Raw genomic sequence first — 17,839 nt, forward strand, 5'->3', positions numbered from 1 at the left:
AACTCATAACCTCCTGATTGCACCTGTGCTAGTTCCCCATTCATATATAATCCGGCTGGTCACGTTATGGTCGATGATTAAATGCGAGAAAGAAAACGTAGATACTTCCTCCAAATGGATTAAGGATGTGAGATTGTATAGATACAAATAAGAATTAAGAAACTGAATGGGTCTATGAAAACCCATGCTTCGTCTATCTTTAAAGACCCAAATGTTGCAAACCACTTGTCCTCCTTCCATGACAGGTATGTTGTTGTCACTGCAGATAAAACCCCAAACAAGATTGTGTTTGTATGTAAATTACATTACATAAACTGCTTGATAAATCATTAAGTTATTGAGAATTCACTTGGAAACTCAACATTTACCCTACGATACTTACGAAAGAAGAAATCCTGGATAATCGTAGATCTGTTCTATGTTCTTTTTGAATTTCAACCTAAGATGAAGAACTAGTTCTTCGATCACTGTATTGGATACATAAACTATAAAAGATTCTGTACAAACAACGGCAAATAGCTGGATCGTCCAAGTGCTCCACAAAACCTGTTTATAAAATATTTAAAACATCAACTTTATCAGCAATAAAAGCTGGGCTTCAACGTTATTGTGAAACTGCATATTTTAGAGTGACATGAATAAGATGTGAATACTAAAAAAGTTCAAAAGAGTACATACAATGAATCCTCAATTTCATCTTACAAAAGAACTATTTAAACATTTGACTTTTACACTTTACACAAGTATTCCGCAACCCAAACTAAAAGACAGATTGAAAGAGTTCGTAATAACGTAGATACAAGTATCTTGTCTTAAGGAGGCATAACAAATCTCTCTGATTCAAACCTAAAATTCTCTAAAACTGACATTATCAAGATGCTTGATTGACCATATTTATTACGTTTGGGAGACGTATTTTCAACAAACAATCGGCATCCCATATGAACCAACTGTGCCGCTCTTCTTGTCGACTTGTTCCTTTATTCTTATGAGGCTGACTTCATATAATAAAGAAGAAAAATAGCAATATCCTTTAACTTGACTTTCCGCTATATAGATGACCTTCAATCACTAAATAATTCGACATTTGGATGAATATGTTGAATGCATCTATCCCATCAAACGAGAGATAAAGGACACAACAGATACAGTTAAGTCGGCCTCATATATTGACTTACATCTAAAAATTGACAATGAGTATATTTTGCCCAACTGATACGATATTCCCGGACTTGTATTTTATATGATGATCCTCTTGATAGAGGGTTGCTGCTCACAAGAAGCTATTAAACAAAGAGTTCCAAATAGTGAAATTGAAAGCATTTCCCCGTAAATTTTAGGGACGCCATCACCAGTTGGTTGACTGTTACGGAATATCCGTTTCATAGATGATATCAGATATGTTCCTTAAGTCGTTACTACCATCCCGCCCCTTTCCACAATTATGAACTAACGAGTTAGACTATTTACAGGTTTGTAATATCATGAACAACATGACTTGTGCCACATATGGAGCACATTGGATCATCCCAAGTTTTTTGTGGGGTTATAGTGTTGCTTAGTCTTTAGTTTTCTATGTTGTGTATAGTGTACTATTGTTGTCTGCCTTTTCTTTCTAGCCATTGTGTTGTCAGTTTATTTTCAATCTACGAGTTTGAATGTTCTTCTGGTTTCATTCGCCCATTTTTATAATACACCAATCACTGAAACCAAAAGTGAACATGATATAAAATAATTAAGCTACTAGTAACTCAGTAAAACGACTCGTAATCACGAAGTAGTGATTCGTTGTAACGACTAAGTAACGATTTTAACGATTTACCTAACTGTGCACATGTTTAACGACTACTCAAGTTTTACGAGATACGAGAGCAAGATAAAGACTAAAACCTCTGAAACTAGTCTGCTTTATTACTGTTGTTACTGTGAAAAGGTATATACAGATTTTTTTTGTGTCTGTACTTCTTAGGAGAACACGAAGCCCGCCTCTTGGTGTGGACCTTTCTTACTTTGTTGAATACCATTGGTGGCCTTAGTCTGTTTTCTTGCATTTGGTTGTCTGTTTTATACAATTACAGTTTCCATGCTAAATTTAACATTAATTGTGTGGCGGTGTTGAACATGTAATCTGACGTCGAACTTTTCCCCTGACCATAAACTGTAGTGGAACAGCACAAGATAAAACTAATTTGTACAATACATAAACTCAAAACAAATCTGATACAGTTAAACAATTATAAACGACAACCATTACATAACAGGACCTGAATTAGGACACGCACATATTGACTTTTGATAACAGCAGACACACTGTAAATAAAAGTGTTAAGAATCTGAACACTTTTTGAACGCCCTTTTGTAACACTTCTGGAACGTGTAAAAGTGTTCTGAATATTAACATAAGTGTTCCAATATTTAACATCAGGTGTGCAAATTTTGAACCCTATGTGTGTTCTTCTGGAACAGATAGTGTGAATATTTAAACACATAGTGTTCAATTCTGGAACAGGAAGTGTTAACCTCTTTGAACATATAGTGTTCAATTCTGGAACAGATCGTGTTTATCTCTTTGAACATATAGTGTTCGATTCTAGAACAGATAGTGTTAATCACTTTGAACATATAAGTGTTCAATTCTGGAACAGGTAGTGTGAATCTCTTTGAACATATAGTGTTCGATTCTGGAACAGATAGTGTTAAAGGGATTAACACTAGGGTTCCATTCTGGAACACGTCCTTGTGAGCAAAATTGTATGCCCTTACATGTTCCAAGCCTCGTAACACTTCTGGAACGCTCGGACTGTGTTCCAGAAATATGTGTTAATATCCTGAACACATAGTGTGTATTACTGGAACACTGTTTTGTGTGTTCCAGAAAAAATGTTCCAGAAAAAGTGTTCAATTTTTAAAACATTTTGGAGGTCTGAAAAACAAACAATAATTAAATTCTTAAATTATTTTATTCAATAACAATATAAGTGTGGTAGTACAATATTTTGAGATACAGTCAACTTCAAAATTACAAGACAATTAGCAAATTTGCATTTGATAAGCAGAAACTCTGATAATATTTACCTCCACTACTGTGGATTCATTAATATTCGTGGGATACCAATTTTCGTGGAATTCGTGGGTTAATGTTAACCACGAATTAAGATATTCAACGAAATAGAAATTTTCTATACGTTGATATGCAGACATTTGAAAAACCACGAAATTAAATATTCACGAAAGCATTATTTTTCCATAATCCACGAAAATTGGTACCCACGAAAATAAATGAATCCACAGTATAAAAAAAAGGCTTATACGGTGCAGATTCTCTACCTCTCCAATACAACTTAAGGAGGCTAGAGGGTACAAAAAATTCACCAAAAATTTAAACATTTTCATTTTCATAACAAATTTTATTTATTACACTATTAGTTGTAACTTTAAAGATATATTACAAAAATCAAATCGTTTTGGCCCCAGATGATATTTAAAATGTGTATATCATTAAAAAAGCTCCAAATTATCTCCCTTTGGTGAAAAATTGTCATTTTTTGCATTAAAATTGAAATATCTTTTTGAACTCATCAGTGACCTATACTTTTTATTATTTTATTCGAATAAGGTGTACTTAAACTAAACTATTGTAAAATTTAAACAATTTCTGTAATCTATCTTTTTTTTATTTCCATATTACCTTTTTTCTTCTATTAGTTCAACAGAAAAAAAAGTACCTTAACAAAAATGCATGCTTCTTTCAAAGGCAGATTGTAAGCTTAAATGAACAGTGACCCCATATTTCTATTTCATTTTTCTATTAGTATAGGATAAGTTTATTTATAGAAAAAAATAAGGAAATCCTATATTTAAAAAAAAAATTGATTTATACCCGCAAGCCCCCTTAAGGTAGATGAGGTGTCTAAATTAAAATTCATAGAATTATTTCATTCTATGCCAAAATTTAGTTTTGATCATGCTTTTTTCAGAAATGACATAAAAAGTTAGAGCCATTGAATAGTTTTCAAGTTACAGGTTCTGCAAAAATGATGGATTTTGTAAAAATTATACATGGAAAAACCCCTTTTTGTGAATAAAAAGAAAATTAAATCATAGAAATTAAAATAGCTTTTGTATAGTGTTTTCAGAAAATAAAAAGAAAAAATTCATTCACCTGCTCATTTTTAAGCTATAGGTAAAATATCGAAATTTCCTTAACAATCCTTTATAAAAATGCCTCTATCAGAGTTATTTCCCCTTATTTGGCTCAGTTAGAAAATTTAATAAAACAAAGATTTTTTTGTAATTTGCCAAAAATATCTATATAATTCAATTACTAGTCACTTATTTTTCTCTATGTTTTCAAGGGCTTTAAGATTGAACTGCCACCATGTCTAAAACAATTGCATATACATCTAACATATTAGACTGTCTGTGTACTGCTATTTTACAATCCAAGATGGAGGAAGACGCCCGATCTACCTTATTAAACTAAATTTTTAACCTTAGTACTATTTCAAATCTAATTATTCTTATGAAAATAAGATAAAAAAATGACTGAAAACAAAAATTATTATAATATCTATAATTCCTTATATGTAAAGTACAATGCATGTTATGAAAGCCTTTCATTTTAGTCCATGTTTTTACTGGTTTTTTCATAGTGCTCTATTAAATGAATTATCATTTCTTTTCATCTACAATACTAATTTTGTAAACAGATAATTTGAACTGTTAATTAAACTATAATTATTAGATTATTCAGGTTTTACTCTCAACATGTATACAATAGTGGTAATACATTGTATTTAAGAAACTACTGTGAAAAAACTTCAATATTTGGAAAAGGTAAATATTTTTGGAATTTAACAGTATACCTCAAGACAAGAATGTTTAAATAATGTGAAACAGATATTATATATGTGCAATAATTCATAATAACACCATGCAAGATATAAATAATGATTTATACAAAGTCAAATAAAAAACAAAATACATGTATAACATGTCAGAAAAATCTTGTACAGTTAATTCAGAAAGTTTTGGGTGGTTTATACATATATTGAGGTGAATGTGAGAAAATTAATATAATTGCACAGAAAAAAACCACCTTGCAATAGGATTAAAATGAGTTGTCTTATAATAAATATAGTGGTATGTACATTGTCACACGTTAAGTATGAACATAATATCATTTTTTTATTTATTTTTTTGCAAAGTTTCTTTTTAAATATTATTATAACCACAATAAAACAGTCTAGTGAAGAAAAAAACCAACTTTGAACAACACACACAATTAATGTATAATAAAGCAAATTTTATATGGCTCGATAAATTAGTCTTTAAAAATAAAAATGTTCCAGGACACAATTCATGATTATCAATTAAAAGTAAAGTTATACAACACTACTAAATGAAACTAAAAGGTGCAAATTAATTATGGTGAAGATCAGATCTTAAAATAACAAGTGGCTTGAATGAGTATAACAATTAAAACAAATTACCCGTCAGCAGTAATAAAATAAGATGACTATACACATGTAAAACAAATTGACTATATTGAAACCATCAAAATATAAATATCAAAAATAAGCACACATTTGTGGCGAAGTCACTATGTCATGATAACACAAGGTTTTGGCACAGTAAAAAATATTGATTCATACTACTAGTCACACAACGCCATTAATAAAATGTCAACAAATGTAAAACAAAAACAAAAATATAGTAAAATCTTTAATAAAGCTAAAATAATCATAAAGGATCAATAAGGGATAGCATTTTAAATTATGAATTTGAAAGCAATAAGAATATTTATTGCATAGCAATATAATATTTCCCACAGAATTTCATGACGCCATCAATGACAAAATCTTAGTTTAAACCAATTTTCACTTTCAAATATTTTATTGCTATACACTAAAAGGGTTATTGCATGAATATTGGGGAATATTGTCCCTCATAGAACATATATTGCACTCGCAAGCTGATGCAATATAAAATTCTACTCTGGACAATATTCCCCAATATTCATGCAACAACCCTATAATATAAGCATTTCTTCGTCAAGATAAATAAAAAGTACAAAATAACTATAAAAGTGCAATCTCCCATTAAATCCAAATAAACATTGTAATACTCATTGATATACTAGAATTTAACAATAACAATAAAAATGAACTTTTCTTCTTCTTAAAAAAAAACAACATAAAATAGTTAAGCTTAACTACTTGCAAAAAATAAAATATTATGTTCTATATTCAACAAGAGTGAAATGTATATCAAATATGAATAATAATGCTTAACAATAAACATGTGTTTTCACCAACTAGCATGACAAGGCTTACCCTTCTCTTTATGCACCAAAAATTATATTTATTATTAATTGATTGATTGTAGATTACTTAACAGTAATTTTAATTAATATAATAATAATAATTTCAGTCTGTTTAACCCAGTTCAAAAAATTTGGGGAAAATTACTTAACTACTTACTGACCCAAATTTTCCAATCATGTTATTGGAAACATATAACAAATCTAGTCTTCTTTGGCAAAGGAGTCAAAGACTGTTCTAAATTTCTTTGCAAAAAACTTAAATTTTTTAGAGGTCTCGTATGTGAAAGCTTCATTCATTACAAATATTTGCAACAATCCCAAGACCATTGCATAACACTTTGGATAATCTATATCAAAAACATAATATATAGCCAACAACTGGGTTATTGCTGAGGTAACGCTACTTCCTTGACAGGTGATATGAATAGAGTCTCCAACTATATATATAGCCAACTTCTTGGACTCTGATTTGAAGATGACGAGATGTGGTGGGGTCATCTCCTTGGACTTTAACTTATTTTTAACATCATCATCTTCTATGTTCTGAAATGTCAAACACACATGTATCAAAGTTAATAAATAAGATATTTTAGAATAATAGGTAGTTTTGTTTTTGATACTGACTATATCATGTGGAATATCTAGACGAGCCTGTTAGGGCTAGTTAAGATATTCCACATGATATAGTCAGTATCAAAAAGAAACTACCTATTATTCTGTTTATCGGTAATTATGACGTCACACAATGTATTGCCTAATATTTTCAGTGATACAGCCAGTACGTTGATACTTGAAAATATTAATTTAGGCAGTATGATCAAAGGGAAAATATACAAATTGCAGATAAATTGTGAATAGTATTCAAGAGTAATTAAATTTCAAATGAACATATTTAATGGTAGACAATTTTTAGTTTATAGGGCATTGTTTACCAGGTGTGTGATTCGGGCTCTTGATAGCCTCTTGTTTGGGGTAAGGTTTGTGTTGCTCAGTCTTTATTTTTCCATGTTGTTTGGTATACAGTTGTTTGTATTTTGATTTTTTTTTTCTGCCATTGCTTTATTACAGTGTTTTTTGGACTTATGAATTTGAATGTCCATTTGGTTGCTTTTGACTCTTTTATGGAGGATATTAACATACATTTTTTAGCCTCTAATACAATATCTTAACTCAAAGAAAATTAAATGTCAAGGATTCTAAAGATCTTTTACTTACTTCATATATCTTAATAATGCTGGAAAAGTGTCCATCTCGTCCCTTCCCAGACCTGTCAAACTTAGTTGCCTCTTCTAAATACTTTATGACTTCAGTCATTGTTTCTGGTCCCTAAAGAGAAAAAGAAAAAAAAAAAAACATGTACATTATTTAATCAAAACATTATGAGTAGCACACTGTTAAATGAATGATTTATAGCTTGCAATTTAGTTTTTAAAGTAAAAAGCTTGGTTACCTAAAACTTTCTGTAGTACTTTAGTAGGATATTGGACTGAGCACTATTGTATAAAGACAGCATTTCTAATGCAACATCATTTGTTTTAATTGGATAACATCACTAATTTTTATGGCATCAATTCACAATCAATGATCGCAAATACCTGTTTACCGGCCCGCTTAACGTGTCTCTAGTAAACTTTATTTATGACCATCAAATCACCAATTGATGCCGTCATAGCTAAATACACAATACAGTTATCTCCTGAATGTATTAATACAATGCATACCTCTGTTAACTGATCATTGGTAATGCCCATCATCTTGAAGGTGGTAGCAACAACTGTTTTTATGGACTGGCTCACTTCTTTGAGCTTCTTATCACCGAATCTTACAGCAAATTCAAAAAGAACCTTAAAGAAAAAGTACTTGTTAACACATAATTCAGACTTTTTTAAAAAAATGCTCTGGTTATCATAATTAATAAATGTTGACAAAACTGTAAATTTTGAAATTTAGCAATATATATATATATATATATATATACAAAATCATTGTAACAAATTTATGAATCGATAGTACTAAAACAGAACAACAACTAACACAAAAAGAGTTTTATTGGAATTAAAGATTGTGCTTGTATTTTGTTTGTGAGGCTGTTCCAGAAAATAATATGCCCCTCCCCGGAAGGCAATTTTAAAAAATTTATGTGGGTTGTCGTAGCTAAATATTGACTGTTGTGTAACTAAATAATATAGGTCAATTCTTTTAAAAATTTGCAAAGTGTATTGATTACTTCTTCCATATACATGCTTAGAAGTGGTACCCACATAGTTTGGATAACTTACATAGAGAGCATCTGAAAAACACGGAAATTCTTCAACCAAATCCTTCAATAGGCTGTTTGTGTGCGACCTTAAGAATTCATCTCTGTAATCTAAAGTTTCCCGGAGTAGCATTTTTATGTGGGTGGAGTCTCTATTTCTGTGCAGTTTTCTCCACTCCTCTTTCAGCTTGATTAGGTGTGAAGTTGTTTCTTCCTTTGTCTTAGCTTTGTTGGGCGTCATTTCTCTTGGCACCTCTTTAAGCACTCTGAACTTTTTGGCCAGTGGTGAGGAATCAGTCTTATTAGATACATGTATATTCAATTGGCTTTTTGTCTTCATATTATGGCGCATATGTCTAACCTTTTGGGAAAGTGTTTTTGTGAAGAAGGTCTACAAAATATTATTTAATAGTTTATAATTAACATGTATTCTTGTAAGAACATCTGCTATCTATCATAAAAATCCTTTCATTATACTTATAACAGTACCTTGTGAACTTGCATGTTAAAACTCCTCTTCAGCGATCTTGTACAAAGAAGGATTCATATTTATATCACAATAAGATGTTCTGGTTTGAAAAATTCTTGAATTTCCCACTGGAGATTTAACATCCATCCAGCATCCCGATTTTATTTCTAAATATGTCCATTCTTATTCATTATATTTCACTTATGTTTTTAATTTTTGAAAAGGATCCTTTCAATCAAAATTGATCAGAAATTGAAATACATATACCTATAACCACCAGATCATTTTGTGTCGCAGCTTGATCAATGAAAAATACATCATATTCCATAAACTATGTATTATTGGATATATGACTAATTATTTTTCCTCTTTCATTCTTAATTATAAATAAGAAGATGCGGTATGAGTGCCAATGAGACAACTCTCCATCCAAGTTACAATGTATAAAAAGTTAACAGTTATAGGTCAAAGAACGGCCTTCAACACGGAGCATAAGCTCACACCGAACAGTAAGCTATAAAAGGCCCCAACATAACCAGTGTAACACAATTCAAACAGAAAAAAACAACGGTCTAATCTATTTACAAACGAGAAAAGAGAAACATATATGAAACATTCCAACAAACGCCAACCACTGAACAACAGGTTCCTGACTTAGGACAGGTGCATATAATATATGCAGTGGGTTTAAACGTTTTACCTGGAGCCAACCTTCACCCTAGACCTGATACAGCAGTACAACATTACAACAATAAAAGATGCACTATAAAATATTAATTGAAATGGCTTAACTCTATAAAAAATATTCATACGAATTACACAACTACAAACACGAGAACAACACATCTCGTGACAAAGCACAAATACAACAACCAAACGCATGTGCCCATACAAACATATTTATAAATCTATACATGTATAATGTTAAAAATTCCCCATTTCCATACTCAATTTTATTCATGATAAATATACTCTGACTGCAAAACAATAATTCAGATACATACCCATGCATGAGATCCTCCCTCCATTCTTATACATGGATGAGCCATATACATTTTTTCTCCAATGGCTCTATATATCTGTTGCTCCCCTCCCTCTGCAAGCTGAGAAAAATAAAAGGAGGCACTCTCAGCTACAAGCTGGTTCCATACAACTTCTGGTTTTTTGTCTGCAAGACATTTTTCTACTAATGGTGAAAATTTTGGCAGCTGTATAGACTTTAAATAAAATGAAGCAGGAGCTGAAATAAATTAAGAAAAACAATGTGTGTCAGTCTCTCCAAGTGATGTCATTGTTGTATGTAGTTTCTCAAGTCAAAGAATACACAATAATTATTTTAATCATAAAATGTATTTAAAGATTTTCTATTTTGAGATAAATGTTAATTCAGCACATCATGTATGTCTACCCTTATGAAGGATAGCTTTTCACGATTTCTCACTATTAAAGAATTTAAACTTGATCTGTGGTCTTTAGTTATGAGCTTAGCATTGTGTATGTTTATTGCATTTGGTTGTGGCAAAGTACATGTAAAGTTATGTAAAGTTAGCGATTGTAAACTAATTTGGAGACGTACAGAGTCAGGGGACTTACTTAAATGAGTGATTTTCTAGAATCATTGATTTAAGTAACATTATGTCCACAAAGGTTGGAAGTAGGAGTTGTCTTTCTTTAATTTCTTTAATAATCACCTTTTTTTCTGCAATACTCCCAGAATGCTTGTTATAGCATTTTTCAATTAAAATAGAATTTACAGCTTAACTATTGCATCAAAGGCATAAAACTTGCTACCTAAGCAAAGCATTCATATTTTGTTTCAATTTTACTGACGAAAAAATATTATCTTAACCTATTTGTTTAAAACTTTGGTAAAACTACAAAATCACAATTTGTGACAAAACTTAGAATTTGCTACTTAAATAAATGATTTAAAAATCACTTATTTCAATAAGTCCCCTGACTAATAAAGACAGACTGAAGAACGGACAAGAGACTCTAATAGTGACTGGAATCTAAAATTGCAGATTATATGTACAATTATGTACAGACTGTAAAAGTAAGCTCTGATAAAATATATAAACATACATGAAATCTTAAAGTCAGCTGCTCCTTCCTGGTTATTAACATTATCAATGATAATAGCAGATGGATGCACTGCATCATCACGGTCAGTATCAACATCAATGGTTGAAGAACTTGGAAGTACGTGTTTGTCTGAAGTAACAGATTTCTCTTGTGGAACCCATTCCTCATTTGGTCCAAGAAATACCATGGGCTCTTTTTCCATTAGGAGAAGAATTTCATCGTCCTCCACTTCTGTACCATCTATATCTAGTACAACTGTTTGCAACCTTGACCTTTCCATTGACAGCTTTGAACAACCTTAAAATACAAAAATGTATATACATGTATATATGCATTTGAAAATTTTGCAAAAATTCAGAAGATTTACTTTATTCTTATTAACTCTTCACATTAATATCATTCATTTAAATTGATGCTATATTTATGAACAAAGCTGAAAAGATCAATCATTGTTTTATTTAAAAATCAGGCATGTCACTGAGGCCATTAGTTTTCTTCATGTTTTTAATTGTTTAACATTAGTCATTTTTTGCTTCACATCACAGTGCGGAGCTATTAGTTTCAGTCGATATACACGCCATCTTGAAATAATTTCTTATCACATATAGATTCTGATTGGTTGCTTTATGATGCGGCTGAGATACAGCAACAGCTATTGGCTTAAATGAGATAAAGAATTACAGACTTTTCTAGTCTCAGGATAAGACATACATGTATCAAATGCTGTAAAATTAACTATGTGTATTTCAGTTCCGATCAACTGTCATTAATTCATGTTTGTTTTATTATGCATATATTGCAGACTGAAATTCAATATCGAAATATCAATTATTAATACTTGTTTATTTGCTTTGTTAATCATGTTAATCTGCAATATGCAAGATTTGTTTTGCTAAACAATGTTCCTATACAATGTTAACAAAAATGCATTATCTGTATTTTATAACTTCTGCCAATCTAGGCACACCTCCAGAGAGGCACTACTCCAGAGTCGTGTCTATTTGTAAATATAAATATATATACAAAAATTGATATTCCAAGTCTAAGACAACCATTTTATATCAATCAATATCTAAAAATACCACATTTCTAATACTAAATCAACAACCACATGCACACATATTACCTTAAATTAGGATAGAGCAAAGCAGTTTTTTAGAAAGCTCAAACTTGTCAGCCTTTAATAACAGACTATGGGGCATGAGTTTTTCTAATTGATGATGGCCCTACGGCAGGGTTGGCATATTCAATAAACAGCTGCGCTTAGAGCGCATGATACACCCGTATTGGGCATAGAGAAATTTGAAAAGAAGGCATTAAAGTCCTGTTACTCCAGAACAAAAAATAAATAATCAAAAATCAAAAAGAAGCTTCATAATATCAATCCCAACACTAATGTAAAGTTTCGAGGAAATCGATATGGGAATACTAGAGCAAGTGTGCAAAATGTGAAAAATTGCCTTAATTCAAATGGTTAAAGTCCTATTACTCTGAATCGACATGGCCATTTTTTTTCTAAATTGAAAGGGAGCTTTCTTCTGTCAATCCTAATGATGTGTTATTATAAAGTGAGGAAAGGTTAGAAGGAATTTGAGCTATAGTCCGAAAATCCAGAAAATCCCTCCTTTTTTTTAATAAAGTCCCATAAATCCCAAACGCATAAAATGAAATAAAAAAAACGAAAGGGAGCTTACATCAATAGTTATAAACAATTCACCAAAGTTTTATGGACATTGGTGAAAGCGTTTTTGAGTTATTGTCCGAAGTGTTGAAAATCTCCCCTTTTTTTAATAAAGTCCAATAAATCCCAAACGCATAAAATGAAATTAAAAAAAAAACCGAAAGGGAGCGTTAATACATCAATAGACATAAACAATTCACCAAAGTTTCATGGACATTGGTGAAAGCGTTTTTGAGTTATTGTCCGAAGTGTTGAAAATTCACCCTTTTTTATGAATATTAAAAGCCCCATAAACATAAATCCAAAACTTAAAATCTGAAAGTAAAAAAAAACGAAAGGGAGCTTATGTCAATAGATATAAACAATTCACTAAAGTTTCATGGTGAAAGCGTTTTTTAGTTGTTGTCCGAAGTGTGGACGACGGACGGACAACGGTATACCATTATGTGACATATACCCTGTCACATACCGTCTTAGACGGGCGTATAAAAATTAAAGATACACTTATCTAAGAAAATAAAACATATACAGCCTTCACGATAAACTTTTGAATCCACAGGCCGAGTTAAAAATAAGCCAGTATTATCTGTTTCTTGAAGTATTGCCTAGTTGGGAATTTAACTGCTGTTAAAACTTGTGTAGAAATTTCAACCAGAACACTTTTTTTTTAACAGAGAGCTGGAACAAAGTACACATTAGTACAATGCTGACTCAAGCCCACTGCATATATCATATGCACCTGTCCTAAGTCAGGAACCTGTTGTTCCGTGGTTGTCGTTTGTTGGTATGTTTCATATATGTTTCTCGTTTTGTAAATAGATTAGACCGTTGGTTTTTCTGTTTGAATTGTGTTACACTGGTTATTTTGGGGCCCTTTATAGCTTACTGTTCGGTAGGAGCTAATGCTCTGTGTTGAAGGCCGTACTTTGACCTATAATTGTTAACTTTTTATACACTGTACATGCACATTGTGACTTGGATGGAGAGTTGTCTCATTGGCACTCATACCACATCTTATTTATATCAATAATACTATAGTACATTGAAACCATACCTTTGTCCTTAAGCTCAGCCACTGTGCTAGCCATAACCATTTTCTTGACTTTTCTTGTGGAATCCCACACTCTGAATACTGGCATAGCCATGATACATGTAGTTCAAGTTTATATAATCACAGACCAGACTGTTGAAATGTTAAGTTGTAGATAGTTCTAATCCAAATAATTGCAAGTAATCTCAATCAGTTTCTTTCTGTATAGGAAAGAAATGTAATTGTTTTATTTTGTTGTTTAAAGTTAAAAAATTTCACAAACATGACTGTTGGCATTCATTGTCACTAATTTTCCTTCATAGTTGTAGACACTTAAAGGCCACTTAAACTCAAGCGAGTGAAAACTTTTCAGTGACATTAAATTTGTGGCTTCTAAGATGTAGTGCAAAATATGCTGGTCGAACAACGCTGGACCAGTTGTATTTTGGATAATGAAATATTTGTCTTTATCATATACAATGATATCCTTTATCAATCCAAATATAGGGATGTCAGATTCATATTGCAGAACAACCGCGCATCCTACTTTGTAATGTAAGCCATGTATAGTAACAGACTCTGTTTTATACATTGGCCACTCATCTTGAACATTTTTTTGGCTAACAGTGGCCATTTCAATGGTAAGATTTGGATATTCTGCACTAAAATTTATTTCTTTTCCATTGACTACTACATCACCATCATACAAAAAATTACAAGAACGTTCACCCTTTGTCCCCGACTGTTTCATACACATGTATAGCTGATGATGCTTACTTAAAGAGTATGGAAGATTTTTAAAGTTGCGAATTTTTTTAGCTTTAAAAAATCCGTGTTTCGCTTCAAAGCGCATGCAGCTATGGTGTTTGATGGGTCCATACTTTAGCATTTGTTTAGGTAAATGCAGCATATAGTGCTTTTTTGGGACAAACGAAGCTTTAGGATACAAGCGGCGACTAATTCGAAGATATAGACCAATTAGGATTCTAAGCACTGAAGCAGTTTCTCTATTACAGTAGGAACTCAGGCAAAGCAGAACTATTTGCACAAGCCTTAAAAAGTTAATCCAATGTTCATTGTCCATTTCAACTTTAGGACCCAATATCAATGGTAATATCTGGCATAATGTGTGCAGAGCTGAAGAAGACTGCTTAATATGAGTACAATTCTCAACATCACCCTTCTCAAATGTTTCTTCTGGCTTATTTTTCATGTGCAAATATGAGTAATTAAAACTTCTAATTTTCCCATTTAACCACTTCAGTGTGAAAAGTTTTTGAGTGAAAACAAGGTGAAATAGGAGAGAGGATAACTCCTTCGGTAGGATACCTTCTAAAAATACATGCATAGGGTCCTGCACAAGTCCAGAGGTAATTGAAAAATTTGTCAATTTCATTAAGCAACTTTTTCCGTTAATGCCCCACATTTTGCTCCAATATTTGAAAGTACCCTTTGAGTGGGCTTCTTTTAATTGTTCAAGAAACTCGCATTGTTCATTGTGTTTTTCATCAGTTCTTAAACTACATTCATAATCAAGATAAACGTTTTTTATGTTTGTTCCAAGAATTTCACAGTTTCTACAATTTTTCAAGGCAAATGCTACACCTTCTTTATATTTTCCTAACCAATTAGCAGCCAATGTATCTGCAGTGACTACCACTAGAGCCCCTCGAATGTTTTCAACTTGCCCATTTACACTCATATGTATCCCATTGCTAGACATTTCATTTAAAGTAGTCACAAAATCATTTAATAACACATCAACTTTTTTTTCCACACGTACATCATTTGTCTTAGCAATAGCTAGTAATTGAATAACATGAAGTTTAGATCTGTATTGGGGTGGAATGTTGGCTATTGTGAAATAAAACATAGTCAGTTTATGCTTCTTAATATGACTCCCTAAAGGATTAACAATTTCAACATCATCAGTGTTCAATATCACTTGAATTGCATTTGGATTTTGCTGAAAGAAAGGACTGTTTCGAATGAATTCGCCATCACAAATGTCATACATGAAATCATCTGTTGACAATTGAGGTCTAAGAAAACATTGCTGAACTTCTGGCAATTCCAATAACTTATTCAATGATTTAGCAAAGGGAATGAAGTATCCAACTCGTTCAACATCCACTAGCTGGTTATGTTTTGTAACATGTTTTATACCAAGAACTACCTCCTCAGGTTTAACATAGGGGAGATCAGCACAACGGTCATAAAAATTATAACGTTTGGTAGAATTGTTTAGTTCATCTAGCATGTGGCTAACATTGATACTATCTACAACATCAGGAGCAATATTTCTCAACTCTAATGCCTCTTTTAGTTGTCTTTTGAAATAATTTAGTTGTGCATCTAACAGGGTACATGTACTTGATATTACATGGTCTATAGCGGTTTGAGAAATGTTGTAATTGGCCTCTAATGCCATAGTATAGAGTGCATTATGATGTGTTAATTCATCTTGTTTATCAAATGGCACACATTCATTTAATTCATCAACATTCATGGGTTCATGCTGCTGAGCATTCTGTTGAGGGCAGAGGTAATCTATCTTGTGCTTTCTATGCACATGCACTTTAAAAGTGTTCCATCTTCGAGTTGTGAATTCACATGCATCAATTGCACATGACACAATAAAATTGGGATCATTTTTGTGTTTTCTAACAAAGTGCTTACTAAATTCCTCGAAATGACTTGAAGCGTAACAACACAAGTTACAGACAAAGTTTTCTGCTTCCATCTAGTTTAATATTGTTCTTTCAAGGTGGAAGTTATTCACTCAAATATCATTAAAATGTTTAAACTCCTTATTTGCTAAATATATGCATTAAACATACTTTTAAATCAAGCTTTGTTGGGATGTCTCTCCAGTGCTGTTTCTGATTTTCAAAAATGGCGCCGCAAAATACAAACTTCCGGTACAGTTTATGACGTAAATTGACGCTGTTTGGAACCATTCGGCAATCCTCGGTAGAATATCCTCGGTAGAATCCGCTACTCTCCTTCGGCCAAGTCGTGACGAATGTGTTTGGAACATGTTGTGTTCAGGAAAGAGGGGGGTCATTTAGCACGCATGATGTTCGAGACCAGAACGCTTTATAAAAAGCAATGGTTTCATGAATAATAACTTGTTCTATTTGTATAAAAAAGTCAACCTAAAGTAGTTATGTAATTAAGGAAAAGATGTGCATCACATTTTTATGTTTTGTAAGAATTCCAACACCTCTTGGGGATAAGTTTCAAGGTTAATTTGCTAAAATTAAATAAAGAATGTTGACGACACTAAATATACATGTATTGTCGATTCATGGAGAAAGAAAGATCTAATTAAATCCTTGAGTGATATTTAGATTGTGAAATAGAGTTTTAATTCTGGTTCTAATTTTGGAACACTCGAGTGTTCACCGTCAGAACATTTTTCTCTAACATGTGCGTTAAAAGACTGAACACAACGTGTTATATACCGTAACACTGGCGTTCAATTTTGAACACTGGTGTTATAAACCGAACATAGATGTTCAAAATTGGAACACGTCCGGACGCGTCTGGCGTCCGCAATATTTGCAGTGCAACATTGTGCAATTCTTGAATGGTAGATGGTAACAGAAAAGAATTTATTTTTGATATTTTTTTTATCTAGCAAAAGAAAGTTTCGAAAGAAAAATACTTTTGTTTGCTGTTTTCTTCTTATTTTGACCAATTTGTAATAATGTATTTTTCTCAAACTATCAAAAGAAAGGAACTGTTTTGAAATCAATGTTGTTCCCGTAACCAACTCTGTCCTGTTACTGAAGATATTTTCATGGTACCTGCAATCGGACTATTTTTTACTATATTTCTAAACCTAATTTATTGTATCGATAAAAATATTAATCGGCTTAGTTAAAAAATAATGCAGGATATACAAGTAAACCACAAATAGCGTCTTTACTTTATTACTCATTCACATTAAAAACAAATTAAAACTGATTCACTTTGGTACCATATTT

At 31.9% G+C, this 17,839-nt stretch overlaps 2 protein-coding genes across 2 annotated transcripts; both read right to left on the reverse strand.

Annotated features, from left to right (window-relative positions):
* Positions 1–2,941: 2,941 nt before the first annotated feature.
* Positions 2,942–17,403, reverse strand: LOC139516619 (uncharacterized). The gene is made up of 8 exons (XM_071306818.1): positions 16,688–17,403; positions 13,872–14,068; positions 11,137–11,433; positions 10,056–10,291; positions 8,605–8,973; positions 8,047–8,169; positions 7,541–7,651; positions 2,942–6,868 (listed from the first exon to the last, which is right to left on the reverse strand). The coding sequence occupies exons 2-8, from the start codon at positions 13,960–13,962 to the stop codon at positions 6,527–6,529; spliced, it is 1,569 nt and encodes a 522-aa protein (XP_071162919.1). The 5' UTR covers positions 13,963–14,068; positions 16,688–17,403; the 3' UTR covers positions 2,942–6,526.
* Positions 14,113–16,590, reverse strand: LOC139515277 (uncharacterized). Its single transcript, XM_071304843.1, has one exon. It carries the CDS (start codon positions 16,588–16,590, stop codon positions 14,113–14,115), a length of 2,478 nt encoding a protein of 825 aa, XP_071160944.1.
* Positions 17,404–17,839: the final 436 nt, after the last annotated feature.

The sequence above is a fragment of the Mytilus edulis genome, chromosome 3 (assembly GCF_963676685.1).
Source record: "Mytilus edulis chromosome 3, xbMytEdul2.2, whole genome shotgun sequence".
Classification (NCBI taxonomy): domain Eukaryota; kingdom Metazoa; phylum Mollusca; class Bivalvia; order Mytilida; family Mytilidae; genus Mytilus; species Mytilus edulis.